Below are 12,054 nucleotides of genomic sequence, written 5' to 3'. Positions count from 1 at the left end.
AAATAAGAGGAACATTGCTTCATTAAATTAATGACATTTTTTTATTGTTATACTGTACAAGTAAAAGAAAATATTACTGTCACTGTTAGGAATGATTACTGTGAGTTACAGTACTTAAAAGATAACCACAGTAACTAAGCAGAGTAGGAGGGTCTCATAACCTTAATAATGAGTTCTCATAGCAATAGATTTCCCCAATTTTGTTCTTAGGAGAAGACAGTTTTAAATATCACAGCTCTCTGTCTTGTGAAGGACAGAATCACAGGGGAGTGAAATGGCACAGAAGGCAATTCCTTATGATTTGGAGAAGTTTAGTAATGCAAAAAACAGACTGTGTCTGGCAGATTCTTTACCTGCTGGAGGTAATTCTAAATGTATGGCAGTCCACTTCTGAGTTTTGGAGATTGGAGGGCTCTCACTTTCTGGAGCTGTGGAAAGTTTGTGTGTAGGAATGCAGGACTGGAAATGAAACCAGGATCACAGAGGTGACTGTGGGATAGACATTTGGTCTAGATGGGTCTGCACTACCTCTACTTCAAATATCATCAAAAATATTTCTTAATAATGTATAACAAGATTGTGTTCTGTAACAAAAGATCAAATGCCATGTGAGAAAGGAAGAGAATGGTTGAGAGGAAGAGCATAGTCATTGTTACAGATCCAGCTAGCTGTTTATTTCACTATCTGGTTCACTGTGGATTCACACTACAGCTGGATTGCTTTTAAGGAGCCCAAATACAGCTCTGTTATCTTAACAGAGGGCATGCTGAGCAGCAGAGAAATCTATTAACTTTTGAAGACAAATACACTTCACTAGTGCAAGATATGTCATTTGTAGAGCAAGTTTATGCTTAAATTTTGTGATCTGTAGCTGAAGAATCAACAAAGTCAGTTTTTCACCAACCTTTGTCAGAGCTCACATCAAAAAAATCATACTGTACATGAACAGACCACTTGTTTTTTCATAGTCACAGTCAGTATTTTATTATAGAACATCCTTAAAATGTTTTTGCCCTCAGCTCTACAAGAATTTGCCCTTTTAAAGAGAGTACTGTAATTACCGTGACCTTGATACTTCATTGCTCGTATGGATGATCGCAGGTTACCTGTTTAACCTAGAGATGATTTCTGCTTAACTTGCCATATTCTGTTTATAGCCATATATCCTCTAATGGCATGAGTGTTTCCTGCAAACAGATGGCAAAAGCAAGGGAAAAGAGTATCATTTCCTCTCTACAAAAAAACAACTATAATATGAGCCTTTACAGCTTGCTTTTTTCCCACCCTACCAGGTGCCAGAGCATGAAATGCAGTTGCTTTATGATTACTGTTGGGAAATGATAAAAAGATGAGAAAACTTCAGGTCAGCCCAGCAGATCTGTACAGTGGGCTGGTTTTTTACATTGTAGGAGCAGCATGGCCATGTAAGAGGATATGGAGCAATGTCCTCACACCTAATTGGAGTTGAATTCAGGTCTGTAAGGATTTATCCAGCTCTGGTTGTTGTAATGGAGACCTGAGAAAAGTGAACACAGAGCAGACCATACACTTAATTATTGGCTTCAGTTCTTGGAAAGTCAAGATCTTGGTCAGATTAATTTACAGGTTTTAACAGCTTTTTCCTCATTGGAACAGTGTGATCTAAAGTTGCTATATAAAGATGAGTATTTTATTGGTTTTGTAATATGTTTATCATTTTCCCTTCTTGACTTGTTAATTTGTCTGCTTATTGCATAATATTTTCTGGGGAATTGGATTGACTATTTTCCTCTGAATTTGAAATATATCAAAACAAAAAGTCAGAAAATAACAAAGATAAATATGATTTCAAACCTTGGCTAGCAGATAAATTAATATTTTAAGTTAGCATTTTTTAAATGTATACATACATATATATATATATAATTTGTTTTATGTTATTTAAAGTATCTTCTCAGATGCAGATGTTTCCTTCTCCAAGATTTCACAGCAAGCAATTTTTATTTTAACCCCACTGTAGCTGTTTCATGCTTTAGGTTGTGGTCAATGTTTAAGATGCTAAGTTGCTGGCTGATAATTTGTTGGTTTTACCTATGGAAACAGTAACATATATTTGCCTGACAAAATTACTGTCTAAAAGTTGCTTCAGGCTTGGAGTATGAAATCATGAATATAATGTTATCTTTTAAATGCTTAAAAAACATTAAAGTTCTAAAAATAGGAGCATCTTCCTTCTGCAGGGGATTGAGAGGCAACAGTGCACTTGGAGCTTTTGATAATATTAAAAGTTAAAAAATTGTACTCAAGTATTTGTGTAGTTTGTAGAACAAACTCTAAGTTAAGCTAAGCTTGTACCTTAGCTTGCATTTGCTGGGGTACAGGTGGTAGGAAAGGACTCACATGTCATAAAAAAATTGAGCAAGCCTGAGCTCTAAATCACAGAATTCAAATACTGAATTTTGAAAACTCCAGAACACAGAGGTGTTTGGGCATTATTCTGAAACTTCTTTTGTGCTGAAGGAGTGCCTTATTGTGCTTTGTTTTGGAAACTAAATTAATCCCATTAATATCTCAAAAAAGCCAAAACAAAAAAAAACCCCTAACACCAAACCCAACTAAAAACAAACCCATTGAAAAGGCAAAAAATATTCAAAAGATTTGTAATTTGTGTACAACATAGACTATCCTTGCCTATTTAGCTGAGGAGGGATGATGCATCCTCCCAACATAAATATGTATAGTTCATGGAACTCAGTGTAGTAGTCCCTGAAGGTCTGCACAGGTAGGTGAAGCCTTTTAGACTTGTCCTTGTTACACCTGACTGGGATGACCTAATCATTGTGCCTTTAGGGTGGTTTAGGATGTGCTTTTAGGTAGACAGACCTTGGATTCCAGATCTGACCTTACGTGAGTTTCTTAAAACACACCTGTGCTGGGTTAATATTTTGTTTTGTAAAGTTCTGTGAGGAAAGACTTGGACTCTGGTCTGCCTCCAGTTTTCCAGTCAAGTGCTTTGGGTGACTGTCAAGCTGCTCCTTCCCTGCTTTCCCAGTGAGTCTGTAATTCATATATTCCTGGATGTAAATGAGCTCAGCTCCAAGGGACAAGAAAGAAAATGCATTCATTTGTGAAACACCATAATTAAGATCCTTCTCCAAAGTGTTGAACATGAGGGTTCACTCAAGTTAAGTCAAATGTGGAATTCAAATTCTAGGCTACTGATGAAGTGATTCACAGTTTGAGAGCTATGATGAAGATGGAATGACTGCTCTCTTACATGTAGAGTTAATAATAAATGCCAGAATGTGTATGTTTTGGACCTGAAACTCCTTGAGCTTCGAGCAGAATTTAAATGCTCTGCCCCATGATCTTGGGAAAAAGTTTGGACAGACCATAGTTTCCGTTTCTGAAGCTTGTCATGGACATTTTGAAAATCCATTTAAATGGAATCAAAGATATTTTTAGTCAGCATTGCAAGCAAAAATTACTTTGTTTTCACTAGAAAAATAGCAATCCTGTAGATAGTGTTGTAGAAAACCATAGAATCATGGAGTAATTTTGATTGGACTTTACTCTGGAGGCAGTCTTGTTCGTTCTTCATGAAGAAGGCCTGATTAGACCTGGTTGTTCAATGTCTTGTCCAGCCAAATTTTTAATACTTCTGAATAGGATGGAGATCCCACTACCTCTCTCAGCAACCCATTGCAGTTTTTCACCACCTTTATGCTGATGCAGCTTTTCCCTGAATAGAATAAAATTTTCCCATGTTCTAAATTTGAGCATGTTGTGTCTTATCATATCATTGTGCACATGTGGACAGAGTCTGTCTGTCTTCTGTGCATCCTTCCATCAGGTAGGTGCAGACAGCACTTCCTTTAATATCTCCAGTCCCCTGTTCATCTTGTCTGGACTTCTTCCAATATTGTCAATATTGGAATTGCCATTCTTGTATGTGGGGACCCAAACTTAGACAGGCGGATGCAGCACTTCTGATAGAGTTTCACAAATTAAAAATTAGGAGAAAAAAATAATCATGAGCAGCCTTGAGTCATGAGTATAGAGTGTTACTGAGTATTGTGAAGGGAAATGCTTTTCTGTTTTATTATTGGGAATATAAAAACATAGCCTATTTATAAAAGCATGTTTGTACAGACAATCTGTGTCTACCTCTGGATGCTGTGGTTCAGAGATTTAGGGCAAAATGTTTCAGATGTTCAATAATATTTAAATTGTTGTGCGTGTAAAGTGTAATTCCAGAATCCAACAAAGTCTTTGCCTTGCAATGAGTGCTTTGCTGAATTGAGATGGTTGAGCTGGTTGTGTTTGCCTGAAGTTGCTCTGATCTACGCAGAGGTGATCACTGTTGAGTGATGGAGCTCTTGCTAAACCCCGCAGGGCAGCAGCGTGTCTCTGTGACCAGCCTCCTGGTGTGCCATGGCTTGCTGCTGGTTGGAACAAACCTGGGGATCATTGTAGCCTTACCAGTGCCACGCCTGCAGGGGATTCCCAAAGTAACTGGTGAGTGAAATTGCTCAAACAGATCGAGTACTGAAGATGTCACTTCTCTTCTGCCAGTAACTTAAGTGAACCTGCCAAATTATATGTATTGTTTAGATAAAAGTTAGAGCTGTGTGATGACATTATATTTGTTTTTCTTTCTGAGCTTTACAGTATTATCCAGATACTTGTCTAGTTTTGTCTCAGTTGTTTGAGAGGGGACAACTGTTTTTCTTTAAGAGATAGGCATTAATCCTGTCTGAGTACAGCCAAATACATGGGGATGAGAAGAGAATGCAGACAGTCGTATTTCCAGATTTAGGGAAAATAGATGCATTAGGTTTAGAGACACAGATACTTAAAAATGAGCATGTTGTCTAACTGCTTTTTGAATAAATTGGTTGTGTTCCCTTTTCCCCCAAACTGGAAACTGGGAATATATGAGAGTATATATTTCATTTTTTTAACAGTGATGAAGGTTTTTGCATTCTGGAGAGATGTGTTTATGAGTTACTTTCATATTACCCCATTTGAAATACAAACACACAAATGCTGCTGTATCACTACACAAATGTTCAGGCTACTATTAGAAGCAAGGTTTTAAAAGTGTGTTTAATAGGGGCTTTTCCCCAATGTTTTGGATTCAGAATTCTGCTCAAGCTTCCGTGTTGAAGAGGGAAGCTGGCAGATTTTATGAGGCAAGCTGTTTGCAGCTTCCTCCAGGGGGAAAAAAAAGCTTATGTAACTTCACAAAATGAAAATTAAATCCTCTGTGTTCAGCAAAATACGCAGCAATAATCTGGTGTGACACAGGATAAATGCTTTGTAAAAATCTGGAACCTATCTTAGGTGAAAATAAATACAATTACAAGAATATGCATAGTTGCAGAATCAAAAAAGTCTCTCATTCTTCCATTTTCTGTTTTTATTATTTTGGTTTATGTCATATATTCTTGCATTTATCTGGGATCAAAATTTGTCAGATTTTACAGACCTAGAAACATTACATTTAGGGATCTGTTTTTATAGTCTTTGGTAACTGTGTTTTGAATTTTAAAACTGTGGCTTTTCCCCATTATGTTTCCAATAGCGATAATTCATCTTAATATAAATGTACTTCCTGTAAAAGCAGAATCTTTAAAATGTGAAATGTTTCCTTAAAATGTGAAATGCATTTGGGAGTTAGGGATGGATGTAGTGATTTTAAGATTTGTGGGCTTTCCCCCTTGCTAGCCTAGCTCTTTTTAATAGTGTTGCTTATTGATAGATTTTTTTTTCTCTCTTTTTTTTGCCGTAAAAGGCACATCTGTTGATGCTGTTACAGCTTCTCAATTTGGCCATGTGCATTTTTTTTTCATACATTCTAAATATATTCACTGTGTAAATCTTCCTTGTACCACCAATATCTCACTGATTAAATACTTAGGAAAAAAAAAAAGAAAAAGAAAAAATGATAGTTCAGTCAGTTCCCTATGAATCTATAATGGTTACTAGACAACCAAAAGGATGAGTTTTAGTTCCTGTTCTACAGTGTGGATGGGTCTGTTGCAATGAAACAGATGTTCTCATACTGTTCTGGAGAGGTACAGAGGTAGAACAGGATTAATTTGGGGTCCACAAAATGTGTGGGGATTACTGGAGAAAGCATAGTGTTACATTTGTGTTGATTCCAGCTGAAAAGTCAGCAGTATTTCTGCGCTCATGCCATAGTGAGAACAGAGCACAAAAGTACATCATCTAAAGTTCATATGCCATATTTCAGCTGATTTATTAGTCCTAAGACACTTGTGTTAGAACATTATTTTTGTACTTTTTTTTCCAGTAAATAGTGTCCACGCAAGGCAATATACTGGATGCATATAATAGGGCTTTAAGAGTAACGCTATTCTGAGCAAATTTCATCAACTAATTATGGTAGAACACTGTGGTCTGAGAAATAATGTTCTTTAATTGTGTCTTCTCTTTTGGCTCCAGGAAGAGGAATGGTGTCATACCATGCACACAATAGCCCAGTCAAGTTTCTTGTAACAGCTACATCTATAAACAAAAAGAACAGAAACAAACTGAGAAACAGCCAGCTCCCTCCTGGCTCAGAACCTAGGGACGATGACCAGAAGAACGTTGTGCACAGCGAACGGCCGGGCTCTTCCCTCAGTAACACCCAGGACACTGCAGTTTGGCTGGGGGACTCTGCAGGCTCCATTGCACAGAGAAGTGACTTGTCATCATCCTCTGGATCCCTGACTTTGTCTCATGGATCAGGTTCCCTAGAACACAGACCAGAGGACAGTAACATTTATGAGCTTCTGAAAGATCAAAATATCTCCTTTAAAAGTAAAAGACAGAAATCTAAGAAAATGAAAGCAAGTTCAGTATTAGTAATTTCTGGTGGCCAAGGACACAGAAGAGTGAACAAGAAGACCAAGCAGCAACGACAAGATGAACTAGTGTCTTCAGTGATGGTCTGGCAAATCCCACTATTAAATATCTAACTGAACTAAATCCAATATTGTTTTTGCTATTAAAAAAAAATGTGATATCCTTCTGTGGCTAATGCCAGCTTAGAACCCAAGCAGATAGGCTTTATATACCTGGGAGCAATTTCACTAGGCTTGGATCACAGGATCAAAGGTGCAAGACAGTCTTCACATGCTTAGAACATTCTGCAGTGGTAGAGTATTGGAAAATGTTTAGCTATTGGTGCTGTCTTTGATACTCAGAAAAAAAAGGAATGTTAGGGACTTTAAAATGGTTTTAGAATCTCTTACCTTATTTATACTCACATTTATAAATATCTTAATTATGTTCTATAGCACTTAGGGAAGGCAAGGAAGACATGCCATGTCTCACGCTGGTTTCTGCCTGCATAAATCAGTTGTTCCTACTTTTTCCAAAGTGACATATTGCATGGAAGAGTAGATTTTAATAAATTAACAAATATTTTAAAATAATAAGTAGTCTAATGTGAGCTAGTACTAATTTGGCAAGAATTATAATAGTCTAAAACTTCATTCCACATACCAGAGTTTGGTTGGAACAAAGCTGGCTAAATTAATTAATCAGTATTTGTTTATTTCAACATAGAACATAGATTTTTTTTAATACTAATTTCTAATGCTCAGTGTTATTAGAAATGTTGCAGTACAAAAAGCACATTAATTTTCTTGGTAGGTGTGATGTGTGTGCAACTTGGTTTTGTTATGTAGAAAGTTGCAAGGATACAATGGCTTTGGGCAAATAGAAAATACAGATCCAGGACAGCTGTGCATTGTAGTGCTGCTAACATCCTCCCTCTGCAACTCAATATCAAAGCTAAAAATGGATTGTAACCTTTTTAAGGAGGCATGCACATCCAGTAAATTAATAATGAAGTTATTAATTAAGTCATTTATTGGGAAGATACATATACTAATATAGGAATATCTATAGGAAGTACTATCTATAGGTAATCACTACAAGTCCTAAATTAGCTGAGTTGTGCTGTGTCCCCAGGCAAGCATCTATCAAATACTGTCACAGTGCAACAGCAACAGCAGAGATATGGTCATACCTGAGTCTTTTCTCCCTGTCTCAGCAAAGCACAGGCCTGTAAATGGGAACTGGGAAAGTGGGGTGCACAGCTTCATTCCCTCAGATGGGCAAGTTGTCACTTTGGTACTGTTAAAGGATGAATTCTAAGTAGGGACCTGATCAACGTTTTATTTGTTAATTGATGTATTTCCAAAAGAAACTTTGAATTTGGGATTTGTACTGAAATTGCCTGTTGCACTGATCTCTGCACATGTGAAATACAAGACAAAGGCTTCAGCTCATAAAGACATTGCCAGAAATGGTGACGAGACACATCCTTCAATCTGTTTAATGCAGGCAACTTATTGAATAGAGTTGCTGGGAACATTCTTTTTCCTCATCAGTAGACTGAAATACAGAGAAATAAGAATGATTAAGTTTCAGTTTTGTGAAGAACTCTAATACTGTCCATCATTTCAGTAAAATGCCATCTGAAGTAGAACATTGGTCAGATGTCTCGTTGACTAGAATCAAATAAAACTTCTGGCTACTTCGGTACCATTATTATCCCAGTAAGAGGGTGATTTGCCCTGAAATTGTTTTTGCCACTTCTAATTCAAATCCTTGATTCCACTATGTTTTGTTTCAATCTGCCTCTTTTAAATCACTCTCAACCATAAGGGCAGTGTTTCCCAGCATGTGCCATTTCAAGGCAAACAGTACTGGAGACTGAGGTATTTTTGTTGGATATAGTAGTAGGGTTGGGGTTTTTAAAATAATGCTGAAATTTATTTTCTTAATTTTGCAACAGATCTGTGCATGTGTAAAATTTTCAGTCTTTTCTGCTTTAAAAGGCAAACCTCTATCAAGGCGACCCCAAAACTGGCTGAGCAAGTTTGACAGAGCACTGGACTAACATCAGGTTTTCCCTCATGCCTGACACCGGTGAGGGGGACAGAGGGAATGCTGGTGAAGAGAGTCTTTGCCTGCAAAGTGGCACCAAAATAGGCATTTCACAATCAGGTATGCATCCTGATTTCAGAGGATTTGCCCACATCCTCCATTCAGCCATAATAGCATGGATTTCAATGAGTCACAAAGGATACTTGTTATAGATGGGATTGTAGACTTAGGATCATCATTACTGTTTTGTGCTTTTCTTCCATGTCTTTTGCTATGTGTCTTGCAACTTCAGTTGGGTATTGTCAGTGTTGGCATAGGCTTAGTGTTGGCTTGAGTCCTGGTAGGGTTAAAAAAAAAGGAAAAAAGCAGAGTGCCTCTAAGCCAGGCAGCTGGCAACATTTTCCCAGACTTTTCTTCTTCTCCTCCCTGACCTACTGCTTAGGCTCCCCTGGCTTGAGAGATCAAGGCCAGTTTCATTTTCTATACTCTTCCATAGCTATGGCCCTGGGAGCTGCTCTTTGCCCACTGTGTGGAAGTACTACATTGTACAATTTAATGTATGTATGCTGAAAAGCAAGTTAAGAGATTCTTGTGTTTATAAAGCATAAATAATCTAGTATCCCTTGGCTACGCTGCAGCAAAAGGACCACAGGCTTTACTTCACATGCTCCTTGGGCATGGTATTCCACATCCCTGCCTTCAGGACTGGAGAACCACATCTAGATGGATCTTGATCACCAGGAGCAGTAAGTAGAGTCCACCACACACTCAACTGGAAATCCATGCATTACAGGATCCTTTCGAGTATCTTGAGAGTTGTAAAGAGACATTTATCCTGTCAGTTGAAATATAATTTTCTTCAGTTCTATTAATAGAACAAAGTACAAATCTGCTCTTCTGAAAGTACATTGGAGTTTTGCCAGTGACTTCTGTAAGAAAATAATGGGTCCCCCATTCAATTCCCCTATTTTGAAAATACCTATCTATTTATCTTTCTAAGGTGTAAAGCAAAAGAGAAGCTGTATGTCTGTCTATAAAAGTACATATTGTCATAAACTTGATTTTAGTAACTAACAGAGTGCAAGGGGCAATGTTCCTTTTTGACATGCAACTTTCTGGTATTACCTTACTATAAAAACAGGCAGGAACCAAAGTTTCTCTTACAGCTGACAAATAGTCCTTATAGCTGTTGTAGACTGTGCTGCTCAGAGGTTGGATTTTGCTTTCTGATACTGCTTTTCTAGATTAACAGAAGTTATGAAAATAATAGGAAAAAGGGGAGCAAATGTAACCACTACAATATATTCTATATATGTTTTCTAACACATAGTAGTGTCTTTTGTAACATGAGCCATAAAACTTGTGTATTTATGTTCAAAGTATAAATTGAGAAAAATGTTGAATAAAAAATATGGTAAAAATTAACTTCAGAAGAACATCTTGGGTTGTCATTTTAACTAGAAGGTTAGAATTTGGGTCATGTGTTAATGAATAATATATATATTAATATACTTATGCAAGAGAAAATAGGGTATGTGGTTAGGATGACAAAGATGATTTTTTTTTTTAGTTTTATACTTCTACAATTTAAACACCAGCAAATGCAGTTTCTGAAAATTATGCAGTCATTTATTATAAGGTTTGATTACTGTATCAATGGACCCAAATAGTGTCTAAGCAGTAGAATTTCTACTATGCTGTGTGGAGTAAGCATCAGCACTTGGGCAGCATGCATGCTGCATAAAAATGAGAAGCATTAATTTTGAAAATGAGTATTGCACAGCCAAAGCTTTAAGAGAGGAAATAAATTTTCAGTTGCTAACAAGCAATTCTTTCTAATTAATCTGCCCTAAAGGATACATACATAATCCCATGATTGTGTTTAAATATGGAGACTTGTATTTATCAGGCTCAGCAATAGCCTTTTCGAGTGTACCTGTGCTAGAATAAACAAACAAGAGGATTTACTGAGAATTCCTTGGTTGCTAGGAAAGCCTGCCTTTTTGCTCCTGGCTGTATACCACATCTCTTTAATACATGGTTCTGAAAAACATCAAATCATATGAGCACAGAATACCTGTGCACACCTGGAGACAGATTCTTTCCCAATGGAAATTTACAGTTCATTATTTATGGTGACAATCTGAGGGCTAAAATTGCTTACTGCTTCTTTGAGAGAGGCCTGACTATTGAGAAGGGTTTCCTGAACTGTGGTTCAGTGCTTAAACTTCACTGCTCCTCTCTCTTCTGTCCTATTTAATTTTCTAACTGCATATAGACAAATTGGTTTTTGTAAAATGCATTTGCAGGTGAATATCAGTCATTTGAAAGGTGCAGCTGTAATTGAGGGTTCTGCATGAGCTAGTCTGTATTGCAGTGAGTATGCCATGGAGCTGATAACAGTATTTTTAGATTGCTTTACATATCTTCATAGTAATAATACTTCATATAATAATAGTCCTGTTAAGAAGGCAGATTAGTATCTGTAGCTAGGAAGAAAATAAGTTGAAAAGCGTTTGCCTGACTTGAAGCCATATGATGAGTCTGTAAAAGCACACAGATTAAAGCCATTGCTGCTCTCTAAGCCCATGGTTAGTCCTTTAAACAATCTCCTCCTTGCAGGTGTCCTGCATTTCCTGGTGGAAAATGTCTGTGTGAGTAAACTGGCCAGGGCCAGGGCGGCAGCGGGAGTGCTGAGCTGTGATCACAGGTGGAAGTTGGCTGGCTGGGGTTGAGCCTGGCCTGGGCTGCTCCCATCAGACTGCACTGGCAAAGCCACTTACCTGCTACACTTTAGGAACTGATTAACTATGTTGATGTAAATTGTGTGGTGCCATTTGCAGAATAGGTTTTCTGCCTCTAGTGTTTTGATACTGATGCACCCATCCATAAAACCTTCTTTCTGTGGGACGGTTGCCTGTAAGTCTGGAACTTGAGAGCTGTCAGGAGATAGAAATACCTACTAACATAGACTTGACATGTACCATACAGGTACCAAGCTGGTATGGAGTGTCACTGTTAATCTGGGATGGTTCATCAGCTGTTTGCACCATGCCACAGCTCAAAATTCTGGTCAACTTCCTATATCTTTTAAGATTTAGGGGCTTTATAGATGTATGTAGAATCTGCATCCTGTTTCCTCACAAATGCAGAGCATGCACACTG

General features: G+C 37.5%; 1 protein-coding gene across 4 annotated transcripts in view; it reads left to right on the top strand.

The window, feature by feature from the left end:
* Positions 1 to 10,314, top strand: part of ARHGEF10 (Rho guanine nucleotide exchange factor 10) — a 112,032-nt gene extending 101,718 nt beyond the window's left edge. For all 4 annotated transcript variants that reach the window (XM_063150729.1, XM_063150728.1, XM_063150726.1 and 1 more), the window contains 2 exons: positions 4,375 to 4,497; positions 6,451 to 10,314. In XM_063150729.1, the coding sequence (XP_063006799.1) occupies positions 4,375 to 4,497; positions 6,451 to 6,968 (641 nt within the window). In that variant the 3' untranslated portion in view covers positions 6,969 to 10,314. The remainder of the gene's footprint in view (positions 1 to 4,374; positions 4,498 to 6,450) is intronic.
* The last annotated feature ends 1,740 nt before the right edge of the window (positions 10,315 to 12,054 follow it).

Source organism: Melospiza melodia, chromosome 3, assembly GCF_035770615.1.
Source record: "Melospiza melodia melodia isolate bMelMel2 chromosome 3, bMelMel2.pri, whole genome shotgun sequence".
In the NCBI taxonomy this organism is placed as follows: Eukaryota; Metazoa; Chordata; class Aves; order Passeriformes; family Passerellidae; genus Melospiza; species Melospiza melodia.
This window is presented reverse-complemented; position numbering and strand designations above follow the sequence as displayed.